General features: G+C 33.8%; 1 protein-coding gene across 1 annotated transcript in view; it reads right to left on the bottom strand.

The window, feature by feature from the left end:
• Nucleotides 1-15,486, bottom strand: part of c12.2 (von Willebrand factor A domain-containing protein c12.2) — a 40,411-nt gene that overhangs the window by 9,991 nt on the left and 14,934 nt on the right. Inside the window, exons 6-10 of the mRNA XM_068776991.1 lie at nucleotides 7,092-7,250; nucleotides 3,883-4,222; nucleotides 2,399-2,645; nucleotides 1,370-1,510; nucleotides 103-238 (exon numbers count right to left, since the gene is read on the bottom strand). Coding sequence (XP_068633092.1) covers nucleotides 103-238; nucleotides 1,370-1,510; nucleotides 2,399-2,645; nucleotides 3,883-4,222; nucleotides 7,092-7,250 — 1,023 coding nt within the window. The remainder of the gene's footprint in view (nucleotides 1-102; nucleotides 239-1,369; nucleotides 1,511-2,398; nucleotides 2,646-3,882; nucleotides 4,223-7,091; nucleotides 7,251-15,486) is intronic.

Here is a 15,486-nt window from a genome sequence, read left to right as displayed (position 1 = left end):
TCATTTGTTATTCAGCTAACATAATTTAATACATTTTTTTTTATTTACACGTCCTTCATCTGAACGTATGATGGTGATAACATGAAACTGTGTGTAACTCACCAGCGATTTAATAATAAATGTTTCTTCATCTTTAGTAAGATTTCGCATCTCGTGGAATACGAAGAGACTTAGTATCTCCGGTGTGAGCCACTGTTGCCCGCGGTCAAAGGACGGCGGCTCCGCTAACGCAACGATTCTAAAAGAAATGCATATTATTATTATTAACAAATTTATATTGGCAAAAAAAATCACGACGTGTAAATCGTGTATTTTTTAGAGTTTAAGAAAATGACTCCTTTTTGACAACGGGGGCAAAAATTATTGCATATTTTAGACACATAACCATTAATATTCTGATAAAAAAACATATTTTATACCGAGAGCTAATAATTTTTTTATTAGAATGCGACGGGTCAATAACTTCTCCATATTCAGCATGGACGGATTGTAAACAATAATTTATTGTCATATGTAATAATCCGAAATTTTAAAAACGCTTTTCCTTAACCCATTCCTTACCGCAGTCCGTTCCGCTTAAGTGACGCTACTAAACCGGGCAGCGCGCCGCGAAGTGTTTTATTCAATTGATTATATTGCGGCCATACTTTTTTATATTTTAAATTTTGGTTTCCAAATACAACCTTTGCTTTCGAAGAATTTTTTTTGAGTATAGGCGCATTCAATAACATAATTGTTATCATAACTCATAGAGGAATCAATTCAATAACAATTCAATATAAGGAACGGCAAATGGATGCCACCTAACTCTGGCTCTGATACAACACGGTACGTCCAGTGGAAGCCGGCTAATTCCGACTCTGGTAACGAAAGGGTTAATATTTTATCGTTACATTATTGAGTTATTTCTAAAACTGTTGATTTAAGATATAGCATACATTGAATGGCAGCAAATGAGCTTTACATACACCGCTTTCAAGCTTTTATACCAATAATCCTGCATTTGTACTCTTAACCACTTCGGTACGGTGCTCGTTGGCCACAAACCGTACCCACAGCCGAGCGTCGACTTTAGTAGTCAACAAAGAAATTTTATCCTATCTTTGCAATTACAGTTTATTACATTATATGAACGTCATGCGTCGTATTAGCATCTGTTTGGTGTATTATCAAAAAATAACATTTATTGCAATACTTAAAAACTTACGATATAGATATAATAAACCAATTTCTCTGAATTAAATTTTCAAATTTTTCATTTATAAAAATGAAACTTTAATTGACATAAAACACCTGTGGCTGTCAACTTTAGTCTACCGAGGTGAGTGGTTAACAAGATCTAAATAAATCTGTATGTATTTTAAAGTACCTGAAAGCTGGATGTATCCTCTTCACTCCACTTTCCTCCAGCTGCTTCTGGGTAACTCCAGCTGCCAGAAGTTCATCGTAGCGGTCGTGACGTAACAACCGTGTGCCGTCATGGAGATTCAACTCCCTGTCGTGCACGAGTCTGAGGATATAAAACAATGTAAAGGACACAACTTGCAGCCATTTTGTATTATATAACGCTTTACATAATTCTAGAGCATAGAGTGTCTAGTGGCAGATTTATGTTTAGAGATACGATTATTTCAAAGAGTAATAAACGATGTGTGAGGAAGGTTGTACCATTGGAACCTTTTAGTCACGATGATGCAGTGGTCAAGTGAGCATCGTTCACCATCGACACTTTTTTAAGAGTAATGATTTTCACTTAACTGCTCGTCATCAAATTTTTGCACAGTTTGGTATTCGAGGAATAAGCGGTGAGGCCAATCGTATAATAAAGGTCGCGGAAAATCGCTGAAGTCTATGCCTTGCAGTGGACGTCTATCAGCTGATTGATTGATAAAACAAATGAGCTAAGAATTACTATGTTATCAAAAAGAAAGGTGAAACATTTAAAACCGACGGGAGCCAGGTTCAAAAAAATCAAAGATTTGATCCATTAAAATCGTGGATTTATAATTAGAGCCTCGCTGAAAATGTTAGAATATCATTTGACTCAGTCCAAACCATTTTGTAGGATTTTTAGTATCTTAAACGCAACAAGTCTCTGATGGTCGACGTGATACTGCATTGATTGACATATCGTTTCGCAACCACATTTGGATTTGGCTCCGTACGACTTCTGGTTATTTAGCAAACTCAAATGACCAATGAGATGACGCTATCTATATGATTCAGGAAATAAAGATTGAATTGAAGAATGTCTTGAAAGCTATACCAGAAAAAACTATTCCTTCTGTTTCTAGAACTGTAAAAAGTGTTAGAGAACGTGTGTTTTAACAGGCGATGAATATATATAGAATTTACATTTTATAAACAGATTCATCTTACTTCTTGATCACAGTATTACCTGTGCAGAACAGCCAAAGTGCTTGCATGTATCCTATGCAGTCCGTCTAAGACCGCCATGTGGCCTTTCAAAGCCGCGTCCACTAGCGCCGAATTCCTCCACACTGTGTCTCCATTATCAAGCGTAGTGCGCTGTTGAACTAGGTCCCGCGCCGTCATATCCTGGTACAGGACTATGGGCTCAATTGTGTAGCGTAATAGAGACGCGAGTTGCGCGACTAGCAAACTCTTCCCGCAGCCTTTAGGTCCTAGGATAAAAAAGCACTTGAAAAAACACAACAATGCACGTACTCGCAGTTGTTTTTTTTCTATATGTAGTGTAGGAGATAAAAATTTTATAAACTGACCAATATATCATTTTATTTTCTAAATATTAACAATTAGAATAATATACTATATACCGGTATATACTAAGTAAATGTATAGTTTGTCGTTTCTACTATACCTATAAAGGGTGATTGTTTATGGGTGTAAAAGCTTTGACAGGATGAATGTATGGCTAATTTTTAGTCAACTAATGTACGGTAAACCTTGTCCAAAAAGCAATGGTTTCAAAAAATGATAAAGCAGGAAGGAGTCTTTAAAAAGTTCAGATTATTATGTTTTTAAATTAATTATCATCTACTATCTGGACTTTCACAGACGTATTTGGCTTGTTATATTATAAAAGAAAAAAATAAGTTAATGTTACATATTTCAGAATGATAATTTTGAATAAAATGACTTGAAATAGTTGGCTTAGCTTTAAAGGGGTTAATTTATAGCTTATTTGTCTGCGAAAAGAGCTTTAAGAACGTACACAGTTTGCAGAGACTGAGAGTAAACAATAAATTATTATGATATGAAGTAATACGAATATTTAAAACGGATTTTTTACAATAACATTAAGTTATTACTTCTGAAACCATCAATTTTTAGATAAGGTTTACCATACATTAATTGACAAACAAATTAGAAATACATTCACCTCTTTTATAGTCATAATCAATTACCCTACATATGGTTACCAGTAAGAACAAACTGCTATGTATATAAATATATATGTTTGTCTGTATGTCCTAGTAGTCCTATGTTAACTACTATACCTATGCATTTGATTATGTTATTATATTTAGCAAAGTTGTGCCTATGTCGACGAAGGTTTTTAACCCTTAAATGCACAATGATGAAAATCTGCAACATACCACTTAACGATATAAGTAGCAGTAAATGCATAGTGTTGTATAGCTGCAACATAAGGTTTTGAAAAAAATTTAGAGGTATAAGAATATTATACATATATAAAAATATTTTCCTCTGAATTGTAGTGTACCTATCTGCAAGATATATATATTTTTAAGTTAAGTTGGTTAGTTTATTTTTTAATCAATAATATGACTCAAAATTAATCAATTATTAATGTTATGTATTTCCTTTAAATTTAGCTTACTTAGTGGTGTAGCAAAGCGTGCTGGATGCAGCTAGTTGTTATATATAAACACTTACCGATAACACAAAAGTCTCCGACACTATGACTCAAAAGCAACTCATTCAACAGCTCGCTCTGATACTCTGTCTTCACGAAGTCCTTCTCTTCTCTTCTATATTTACTTTCACCGCATGCCACGCAAAATTCAGACCTACTGCCGTTCGTTTCAAGTGTCACTGTCGCGTGTTTATCTTTGAAGTCAATTTCGCTAAGATTTATATTACATTTTGAATTTGTCGATACGTTAAGGTTCTGTAATACGCCGTGAACATTCTTTATGTGCTCCTTGGTGAGGAATGTTCTATACGGATACAAGAGGTACAGGAGTTTGTGTATCGGAATATTTGGGATCCTTTCCTGTGAATAAAAAAAATACACAAAATATAGTAAAGCATTTTGATGGCATTATTTGCTTGCTTAGTTACGGTTGAATTTGATGCTGTTAGCCCGAGGGCTTTTACAGCTTTATCGGCACTGAGTTCACGGAGCGGAAGGGTCCGTGAATTTAAAAATAAAACAGAAGCTGGTCAGACGATTTCAGTTGTTCGATGAAGTTCGCACCTAGTAAACCGCTCTACCCGAGTAGAGCTGTATAGTGTTTATGTTGTGTGTATGTGGCTTGGGACGGCAGCATGGATCACAGGCGAGCCCAGGATGGATCCGAATTCAACCTCCGTTGGCCCACGCTGTTCGCGGTTAGGGGTCGGCCGCTCGCCCTCTAAGAACGGGTGTTGTGGAGCATTATTTATGTACTTAGATTACTAATTAGTATATAATTAGTAGTAAAAAAATTAATACACAGCTAGTTAATTGACTCTCAGCTCAACAAAGCGTACGGACAGTCAATTGACATTCGGTGCAATGACTTACTATGTGTATAATTCGATGTGTAAAGCGGTGACTAATGTTTTATTTAATTTAATTAATATTACTTATTAATGTTCAAACTAATTAATCATTTGTGATTGTGATTAATTAATAATTCTTTAACTTTTATACAAATCAGATAATTCCATCAAATTTCACAAATACTACAGTGTCACGAAAAACAGCAATATTGTGTCACACAAAAGGTGAAAAGGGAGTCGAACCAATGGATTGGAATATTAAACGTAATTAAAACTCGAGGGAGGTGTTTGAGAGAACCCTCGAGGTAATCAAAGAAAAACACCGTGAAGAAAAATATTATTATGTCAAAATTAGTAAAAAATCCTATAATAGTTTTTATGATTTTTATGATAGTTAAAAATTTAGACGGTATTAAATATACTACTGTCAAAGTGATCATAAAAAACCCGTCTGAGCTCTTCAGGGCTACTTCTCAGACAAAGCAGTGGTTTGAATCCTCGCAGCATAAAGCTAAAGGAGGTATAAGAAGTTGATTCTAGTATCTATTAAATTAGGTTCTTCTGATATTCTTCTTATAGTATACACAAATAGTCAACGGAAATTATCCAAGTGTATAATAATATATCTAAGTGAATATAGAGTTCCAGGTCAAGCGCTTTTAGAGATTTCTGCCACTTAAAACAGTAAAGCTATAAATATATTCTGGCAAACGTCATTTGTCAATGACAGAAATTAAAAATATCTAGTTATTCCACACATTCCTTCTAGACGTTACTATTACATTTCAAATATCGAACATGACACAATATAAAATTCGATAAAATAGCAACACTAAACGTCCCCTTGACCTTGACTGATAGATGAGCAGCTCGCGTGAACACCACCGCCACGTTATTGCGTTACATATGAGCACGCACCCTGTGTTTTGCAGACATAAAAAAACGATACCATACGTTATAAACTGGCAAATGGTTTCGCTGAAAAGAAATTCCTTTGTACTATTTTCGCTCATAGATATGTACCCACAAATTTGTTAAGATACAAATTTTTTTTTTAACAAATTGAAACACGGCTTGCGACTAATAACATATGGTGTTTAAAAATAAAATATTTTTTACTTTAATATTGTTAACTTCAATAAGGTAGTGCCGAGCTGTGTTGAATTTAAGCTCACATGTAGAAAGATCTTTATATGAAATGGACACTGCCAGTTTTATTAAAGATCAATTAAAAATAATATCATTAGAGGAATTTTAAAATTTGAAAAAAGAATTCTTTTTATTCTCTCATTTATTTTTACAAATTGAGGGCACGTGAAAATATTCAACTTGCCGAGTCACCGTAGACTTAGATTGACTTCTTAACAAGTATTTACAAACAGGTATAACGTCTTCAAAGATGGTTCAAATAATCTTACTGATAATCCGTCGTCGAAAACCGTCTTACAACAGAGATGATAAAGTCTGACAAGAAAGTTACCTATTATCAAATTTTAATTAACTTCGGAATTGATTAGAATCAAATTTAAGATATTTTGCACGATCATTTAAGTATCGGCATTTTATTGGAGACGAGAAGTGGTTCAATACCACTTTACACCACCAATCATTCACCAAAAGCCACTAAATCAATTTGAAGGTGATGTCTCAAAGGCTGTATTTACATTGTCTAAGGTGAAGACGCTTGAACTTATTGATAAGGTCCTAAAATCAATAGACAATCTTCACTGTGGTTGTTTCCTCTAGAAGATTTACCTTCCGAAGTTAAAAAAGAAAGAGGCGTAGAGAAAAAGACGACCGCCATGTTCTTTGGTCTTACTGATTATTATGCATAACTGTTATAGTATGCAGAAGACGCTGCTGCCTATCCTCTAGAAACTTGTGTGTAAGCTGTGACAATACTACATAATTAATGCACAAAGTGTAAAGTGTTAAAAATTGTATGTTCATCGAACCCGCGACCTATAATTTCAGTCTATTAGATTACCACCGTATGCAGTAGTAATACTATCATATACGGAATTCCGTAAATAACTTACTTTTAAAATTGTGTGGCAGAACAGTAATTACGCATCCAAATCCCTAATACGATAATAGAAAACCCAGCATATCCTTTTGCTACGCTTTATTGATGTTCGGTTATATATAATCTGTTTTATCTTTTTGATATTTGCATGTAATTAGATACGCTATTGATTAATGAAAATAATCGTAATAAAGCATACAAATATTAGATTTTTTATATCGAAGAGCAGGAGATTTTATACAAATAAATAAAAAATAAGTCACTTTGGATAATTAATCACAAAAATCCGGTCTTTTCTTCTTAAGAATACTATATAATATGTTTCTCACAAAAGTGCTTAATTAACACGTACCAGGATAAGTGCTGCAGCTTGGAGACTGTCGATTGGAAAATCCGGAAGGCTTATCTGCTGTAACTCAGGGCTGATGAGAGCGTAAGCCGCGGACAGTAGCTGTTCCAGCTTAGCTGCATCCACTTGAGGAGCTTCCTCTCTTAAAGCATTCATGTGCTCCTGAAAAAAAAAATTTGGTTTAAAATACATAGGATCACGAATGGAAGGAAAACCTCTTTGCTAATTAACGTCAAAAATACTTTGGTATATGCAACAAAGTAATAGTAATTACTAATAACGATGAATCTTTTAAGATATATATATATATACTAGCTGATCCCGCAAACGTTTTTATGTGAAAAAAAAATTAATAAACAAATTAAAAATATGGGTTGATGGTAAAAGGGTAAAAATTTAGGGTTGTATGTATTATTGTATGCTGTATCATAAAAAATAAAAACAAAAAATTTCGTCAAATAATTAAAAAAAAAATTTAAGGGTGACCCACCCTTATCACTTAGAGATATGGAAAATAGCCGATTCTCAGACCTACTGAATACGCATATAAAATTTGATAAAAATCGGTCAAGCCGTTTCGGAGGAGTACGGTAACTAACATTGTGACATGGAAATTTATTAATTTATATTAGATATATTTCTATCGAGTATAATTATTATAATTATTTCTAATCCTCTAAAGTAGCGTTAAGTCAAAAACATCGTGTGCAATGACAGATACATTCAAGTAAAGTTTTATAATGGTTTTTTTATTACATTGATAAATAATAGATACTTCTTAATTTTTTTCAGCCAATTGACGCCCACTGACAGTTATGGGCCTTCCACAAAGATTGATAACAGATCTTGCGATGCCCGTATCCAGCGACATCCAGCGGATATAACTATATCATCGATCCACCTTGTGGGGGAGGCTATTTGGTAACCAAGTAAAAAGGTTCTCAGTTGAACGAGCAATGTGCACCGCCCCATTTTCAAATATGCCCAATACGTGGTATTAGGCAGTGAGATCCAAACACAAGTCACAAGGGGACTATAAACACTTTTAGCTGTTATGACTGATTATTTTAACTTCAAACTAAAGGCAATATTAAATTAACATGTCATTGAACCCGCGTAATTGCTTACTACCTGTCATTTGAATTATTATACACATAACTACTAAGTGGACCGACGACATAGCTGATGTCGTAAGAAGTAGCTGGATGCAGATAATTCAAGACTGGACATCATGGTGGGGTATGAGGGAGGTCTATACTAATCAGCGGGTGTCTATCGGCTAATATGATAACAATACTGCCATCTCTAACTACAAACTTTGTTCGATCAAAATCGTGAAAAATAAAATAAAACGAAGGTCAGATATTTTATGATATAATTTAAAATTCTCATCGTACTACCGAATCGGGTAAAACTTCACTGTATTTAGACAAACCACGCCACAATTTACCACGACAAATTAATTTTGGCTCCGTGATAATTACAAACATTTGCGATATAGTTTTGTCACGATAACGCCATTAACGGTTTACGGTGTTAATTAAGAATTTTATTACTGAAATGTACATCTAGCACGAACGGGTAAGATTAATATGAGTTATGCACATAGTAATTATGGATCTACAGGATGATTGTTTACAGATGTAAAAGCTATAACGGAGAGAATGTATAGCTCATTGGGAAGACGATTCAAAACTTTCATGCCTATTTTCAATTTAGACAATAACCATCAGAATAAAGGTGTAAATTTGGAAGTTATAACTTGCATAAAATTTTGCGGAAAGTCGAACGAAATGGGACAAGTGATATCTCTTATTATTGTTTACTTAATGATAAACTTTGTATGAGATAAACGCTCTTTTTCGGCTAGCCATTCCATCATGGATAATGACTCTTCATATGTTTTCTTGCTTTTCTTAATGTAATGCAATTATCATTATGTCACCCGATTGATTATTATGTCGCCCCCTGTAAGGCTTAGGCCTCCCCCAGAGGTCGCCACGGCAACCCGACTCGCGATTCCCAACGACTTTCTATGTGCCCCGCTCATTTTCACTTTAGACGAGCAATTCTACTTCTATCTAGACGAGCTTTTTTTCTTCTATTTAGACGAGCTAAGTCAGTGACTGGTTGTTCTGCTTATCTCTTTCTGATATAACATTACACATAAATAACACAAGTAGCCCTCGGTGTTCGACATCACAGTATAGGCCAGTTTATTTCATGTCGCTGACATCACGGAAAGTAAAAGCTCTGGTTTTTCATCACGCAATATGTTATCACGCCTAAATAACACAATGCATCCTCGGTGTTCGATGTCGTGGAACTGAATGATCTAGTCTAATCGTATGTCGCCGATGCCGAAGCTGTGTAAGTTCGCGAACTTTAAACATCGCAATCTTTAAGCTCGAACGTCTATTAGCTGCTTTAAAAAGCAATATTGCTAAGGGAGCCCAGTTTCGTTTTAGATTTTTTGCATCGATTTGAATTCACTCCAACAAATACATTTGAATCAAAAGTAGGCGGTATTAAGAATCAAATTAAAAAACCAAATTTGAAAAATTTTCCAAAAATCTAAGTGATATTCTTTCATCACTATTCCAACAAGATAAGTTTTTAATGCGTATATCAACTCTATAGATTTATTGTTCGACTTCTAATATAGACAACGATTGATGAAATGGAAAAAAAAACTAAAGCATTAACGTTAAAATAAACGAAGGTCGTTAGCATACGAGATACATAAATGTTTCTAGACTTTGACATCGCCTAAACAGAAAACGAGACGCTTATCGACCTCAAGTTAGCAGATTTATTAGCTTCCAACAACAAAGTTACACACGCGATTTGCGACACTGTGAGTGGTATAAAACATGGTTTATTGCTCTGTAGATGTGTCTTTTTTATTCTTAAACACGCTCTAACCTGTACAACAACAGTTGAAGAAAAAACTATTTGTAAAATAAAAGAGCTCGAACGACATCAGCATTTTTTTTAATGTTTAAATTCTAAAATGAATGATGTTAAAGTGATGATGAAGCCACCCGTTCGCATTAATGAGGCAGTAAATCATTATTCCTGTAACCAATCATCCAAATTAAAAGAATTATTGGTTGGAGTGACTTTTTTGTCACTGACAAATTAAAGGGATAGTATCTAACGCATTACTACCTAACGATTCATTTTAAAGAATTACCTTAACTCTGTAACTACGGAGCACGCCGTTAGATGGCGCTAGTTGTATATTGCCTCGCGCTATCTTTTGGTACTCGCATATAACATGGGGAGCGGAACAGATGGTCGATAGGCCTTTTTCGCTCCGTGAACTTAGTACCGATGAAGATGTAAAAACCTTAGGGCTAACAGCATTAACATCTTCAGAAACAATAGACGATGGGACTTTAAGGTTCTGTAGTAGGGAGAGTACCCATTTGCTGGGGGACATTTAGGGACACAACTTAGTTTATCTTCGAAAGACGCTAGATGGGCCCAAAGGCCATTTCCAAAAAAATTCTCTTAAAGAGAGTACGTATCTATATCATATATTGTAAAACAAATCATTGGCCTGTGAATATGCTTGGATTGCGAACGCATATTGTTCTTATGTCCAAAGCGATATCGTGAGCAAAAACTGCCACAAATAACGAAGCAAGTACTCCGAATTCTGCCCGTGGACACCCCGGATAAACTAACATTACCGTTATAATTTTTATTATGTAATAGTAAAAGGTATTCTCTTTGTTAAAAATATTTATGACTAGATTAGCTATAGATGTCATGTCTTTCTTTATTATTTTAGTTACGAAAAATCTAGGTTGCAATTTGCAAATTAAAAACAGAGTAATAATATTATAGCGCCTGTTTGTCTAAAAAAAATTTTAATATTAATGCAAACTCACGCGTATGCTAGATTTGTAGGTGGACTAGAATAGACAGTAATAACACAATACTAGATCGATTTCAAATATCGATAGCAATAAGGTATTAAGGTCGTCTAGATACTAGGATGACCAAAATTTTAGGAAAATACATCGAGTAGTCTTTTAGCAAATAATAAATTTTTTCTAGCCGTACCGTTTTTATTTGTTCAGTAATAGCTGAGCAGTAAGGACTGAAACTTGCGATCATCTGTTGTAGATGAATCTTACATAATTCACACTCTGTACATTGATTACTTAGGATTACCACTGCACACAAACAAGTTTTCAGAGAATGGGCGGCAGCGTCCTCTGCGTACCATATAATACAACATTGCAATCACCAACTCGACTGCCAAGCGTGATGATTATGACATATCCCCCGATCCCGAAAGATGTCTTTGGGGGAGGCCCACGGGCTGAAAGACGACGACTATTTGCATCTGGCTGGTACATTTAGAAAAAAACAATTTAGTAATATTTTGTTACGAACTTTTTTCAAAAAAGAACTATTTTCAGAACATGGTATGAGAAATATAAATACCGTTATGATAATTACGTAAGTATAGGCGTTTTCATAATACGCATTACTACGTATTTAAATTAACAATTTCTATCTGTCCCTCAATTTTTTTACTAACAGAATGGCTTTTCAATTTCCTGTAGAAAAAATTAAGTAATATATTGCGGTGAACTCTTTACACAGGGATATTGAAAATATAATTAAAATCTACAAAAACTTTTTTTTGCAAATGAGCTGTAGATTCGCCGCTTAAAAGCTTTTACCAAATAATCACCCTGTATATAAGGTAACTAATCACGTAATATTGTAAACAAATATAAATAAATTACATTCTGTATAAGCCGTACTTATGGTCTAAAAGCAAGAATGAACGTGTGAATATATAAAGACGCGAAAGAAATTTTTCGGTTTTAAATTCACTTCGCAACTACTAAAATTTCCCGTAGCAAATTCGTAGCATGTTAACATCCCATTAGCACTTCCGCTACGAAACAATTTATACGCAATTAACTGCCGGCGGGGTTATTAATTCCGACAACTTATTACATGGAGCAAATATCCACTAACAGGCACGAGACTGCGTCTTTAATAAAGAGATTTTGTATGTCACGCGACGGGAGTTGTGCCTTTACAGAAGGGTTTTTAAGAGAAAAACTTTTTTGTTCCTAACATAATTAAAATAATACGTTACACAAAAGATCTCCAAGCTTGGCAGGCGGGTTCGCGATCTCAGTGTGATAGTATGGAAAGCAGAGGAGATTGCAGTCCATCCTCTTGAAACTTATTTGTGAGCAGTAGTAATAAAAATGCTCAAATTGTGAATTATATAAGATCATATCCCGGGAATCGAACCTTCGACCTATGATCGCAAGCCTCTGTCTTCTACCGCTGATCTATCACTACTCAATTCCAAAGCAGCATCGGAATAACCGTTTAAAATTTGGATAGACAGATAGAGGAGTCTGGTATGTAAGTGATGTTATTGAAGTTACGCTGCTATCCAGAGAAACAGAAGTCTGTAATTAAGTTAATTAAAAAAGTTCACAGTTTTAGTGGTCAACTTCGATGCAATGTTTGTTTGTATATTTTAGTTCTACTGCCACTTGGTAATACTCAATAATTTCGAATCGTCAATCAACATCAAATTTCGCATTGTTATTCCTACAGGAAGCTACTAGCAGCTAGGAAAGCAGTTCTGCTGAGAAGAACCGACGAGAAACTGAACAGTTACTCTATACAAATACAGTTTTATTGAGAGTGTTTGCCTATAAGTAGCTTCATGTGTGAGCATTAACAAGATTTAATCCCACAAATTAACATCAGTATAGTATTCTTGCATAGAATCATATAGTTTTATCAATAGCATTTTTAAATAGTTTTAAATTTATCTAGTTTCGCATATTAAACAATACCAAATAAAACCTATATCTAATATATAAAATTCTCGTGTCACAGTGTTCGAACTTGAAATCCTCCGAAACGGCTTGACCGATTTTTACCAAATTTTACATGCGTATTCAGTATGTCTAAGAATCGGCTACTATCTATTTTCCATACCCCTAAGTGATAAGGGTGGTCCACCCCTAAATTTTATTTTTAATTTTTTAGACAATTTTTTTAGTTTTTATTTTATTATGATACAGCATACAAAAATACATACAAACCTAAATTTTCACCCCTCTACGATCAACCCTTATCTTACATTTGTTAATTAAAAACTATTTTTTTTGCAAAACAACGTTTGCGGGATCAGCTAGTAATATAATAAAATTAGAAAAAGTTGTCCATCTATAATATCAACGCATCAACCTGAAGAAGTCCACTAGACATGAGCTTCCATTATAAACTTCAAAAAGGAATGATAGGACAACCTGCATCCCGCCTCTTCCGGAGACTTTAACAAAGTTTTTTCTATCCACATTTCCTTTTGCTATATAGCTAATTATAACGTATTCTTAGTAAAATATTTTATTCTGTTATATTTTAAATTTTTAAACTTATAGCAAAAACATAAAGAATAAAGATCATTCCAAGAGCCTGTTATGGGAATTCAAAATTAAGTGTAAAAAAATTGATAAATCAAAATTGATTTTAAGCATTAGTGGTCCAACATCGATAACACGCAACCGTAACTACTATCGTACATTAATCACCATAGACTACGATTCTAGAAATTTCGATCGACGAAATTTGAATTTTAATCAGGATAATTCAAACGCTACGTCACGCTAACGAGGAGGGGGTGAACCTAACTCTAGGATGGCACCGAAATTGTTAAAATTATAGCATGATATTATTTAGCATTCAAATAATTTGTAACTAATTTACATGTGACCTCGTTTCCTAGATTTATTGGACGGAAATAATTTAACCTAAGAACACGGTCATTAAACTTAAATTATACAGGATGATTGGGAATAGTTATAAACGCTTTATAGACGAGCTTTAAAGCTTTTCACATTTATTCCCAACCATCCAGTATAGTGATCGCTCACAAATATACAAGATTAATTATTTTTTTATTTAATGGAATCAGGCGTTACCTTGCGGAAGTCCATCCTAAGTAAGAAATGGACCAATATTTAGCCACTTCCGCACATGCCGTGATAGTCGTGCAACAAAGTGCACCGCCCGCCAGCCCGCTGATAAATGCGTATGCGGCAAACAATGCGAATTACACAACTGCCACCGTTAACACTCAAAACGTGTTTCATCCCTCCACGGGGCATCTTCAGGAGTTATGATACACCGATTAGTGCTAAACGGTGTTTGGACTTTGTTGCACGACTACCACTGATATGCGAAAGTGGCTAAATATTGCTTTTCTTAATTATTTTTTTCTATTCGAATGCTGTCATTCGCCAGTAACTTCCAGCGGCATTAGCATTGAGTTATAAACAATAATTTTTTTATAACTCAATGATTTCAGGATAGATTTTTCCACACCTAAATTGACAGCAAAGGAGCTACACTACACTTCACTCGTTCAAGGCTTTTACACCTATAAGCAATCACCCTATATAAAGTGTTCACTGAGTGATAAATTACAGATACTAAACATAAATTAATTTTAATATGTAGTGATCCAAATTTTGAAAACGATTATTCCAATTATATTTTCATTACATTTTTTTTGAAATAGCTTTACATTACCACATCATTCCTTCAAAGCTTTTAAATTTATTTCCAATGATTATTAATATTGTTATACACATAAACATAACAATATTAATGGTATGGTAAAGATGAATTTGTTGATTTATTGATAAAATGGAGAAGGAATTATTTCTTTAAAATCCATAAATGTCTGGTTTGCTCTAAACTACTATAGTTTATATAAATATATATAAGTTTGAGGGAACAGATAATATAAAGTTAAAAATTTTAATGTGTAATATTTCGAATTTCGAAAATGCTTTACCTTATTATATGATTTGAGCCCATAAAAAAGCTTAATGTGTTCGCACTAATAAAATTCTATTTGCAAAGCTGCTATCTCAAATTTAATCGCTTTCAGCAACAATCAACTTCGCTAAGTTTGAATATTGTAATTTTAAATAGGGTTGCCGATTACTTTTTTAAACACTTTCGTTTTGTGCAGGATGAAATTTATGCAATAAAAAGAATACCTTGTGTTTATCATATGATAGGGAAAAAAACAGGATCATATAAAAAAAACTGCGGTCTTACCTCTTGCCATTAGATATTTCTACAAAGCGGACAATTATCTAGTGATAGTATTAGAATGTGTGTGCGTGTATATATGTATGTATATACATATACCAATACAATGCACAAAAGTAAGTTAAATTAGGTATATATATATATATATAAGTATATATCTATATATATATATATATATATATATATATATATATATATATATATAAATATATATATATATATATATATTTATTTATTTATATATTGATTCCAGGCCTCATTAGCGTCAGTGGTT

Source organism: Battus philenor, unplaced genomic scaffold (genome assembly GCF_028537555.1).
Source record: "Battus philenor isolate CCGP_79_NKW_IND1 unplaced genomic scaffold, ilBatPhil1.0.hap1 SCAF_13, whole genome shotgun sequence".
Taxonomy (NCBI): Eukaryota; Metazoa; Arthropoda; class Insecta; order Lepidoptera; family Papilionidae; genus Battus; species Battus philenor.
Note: the sequence above shows the minus strand (reverse complement) of the source record. Positions and strands in the feature narration are given on the sequence as shown.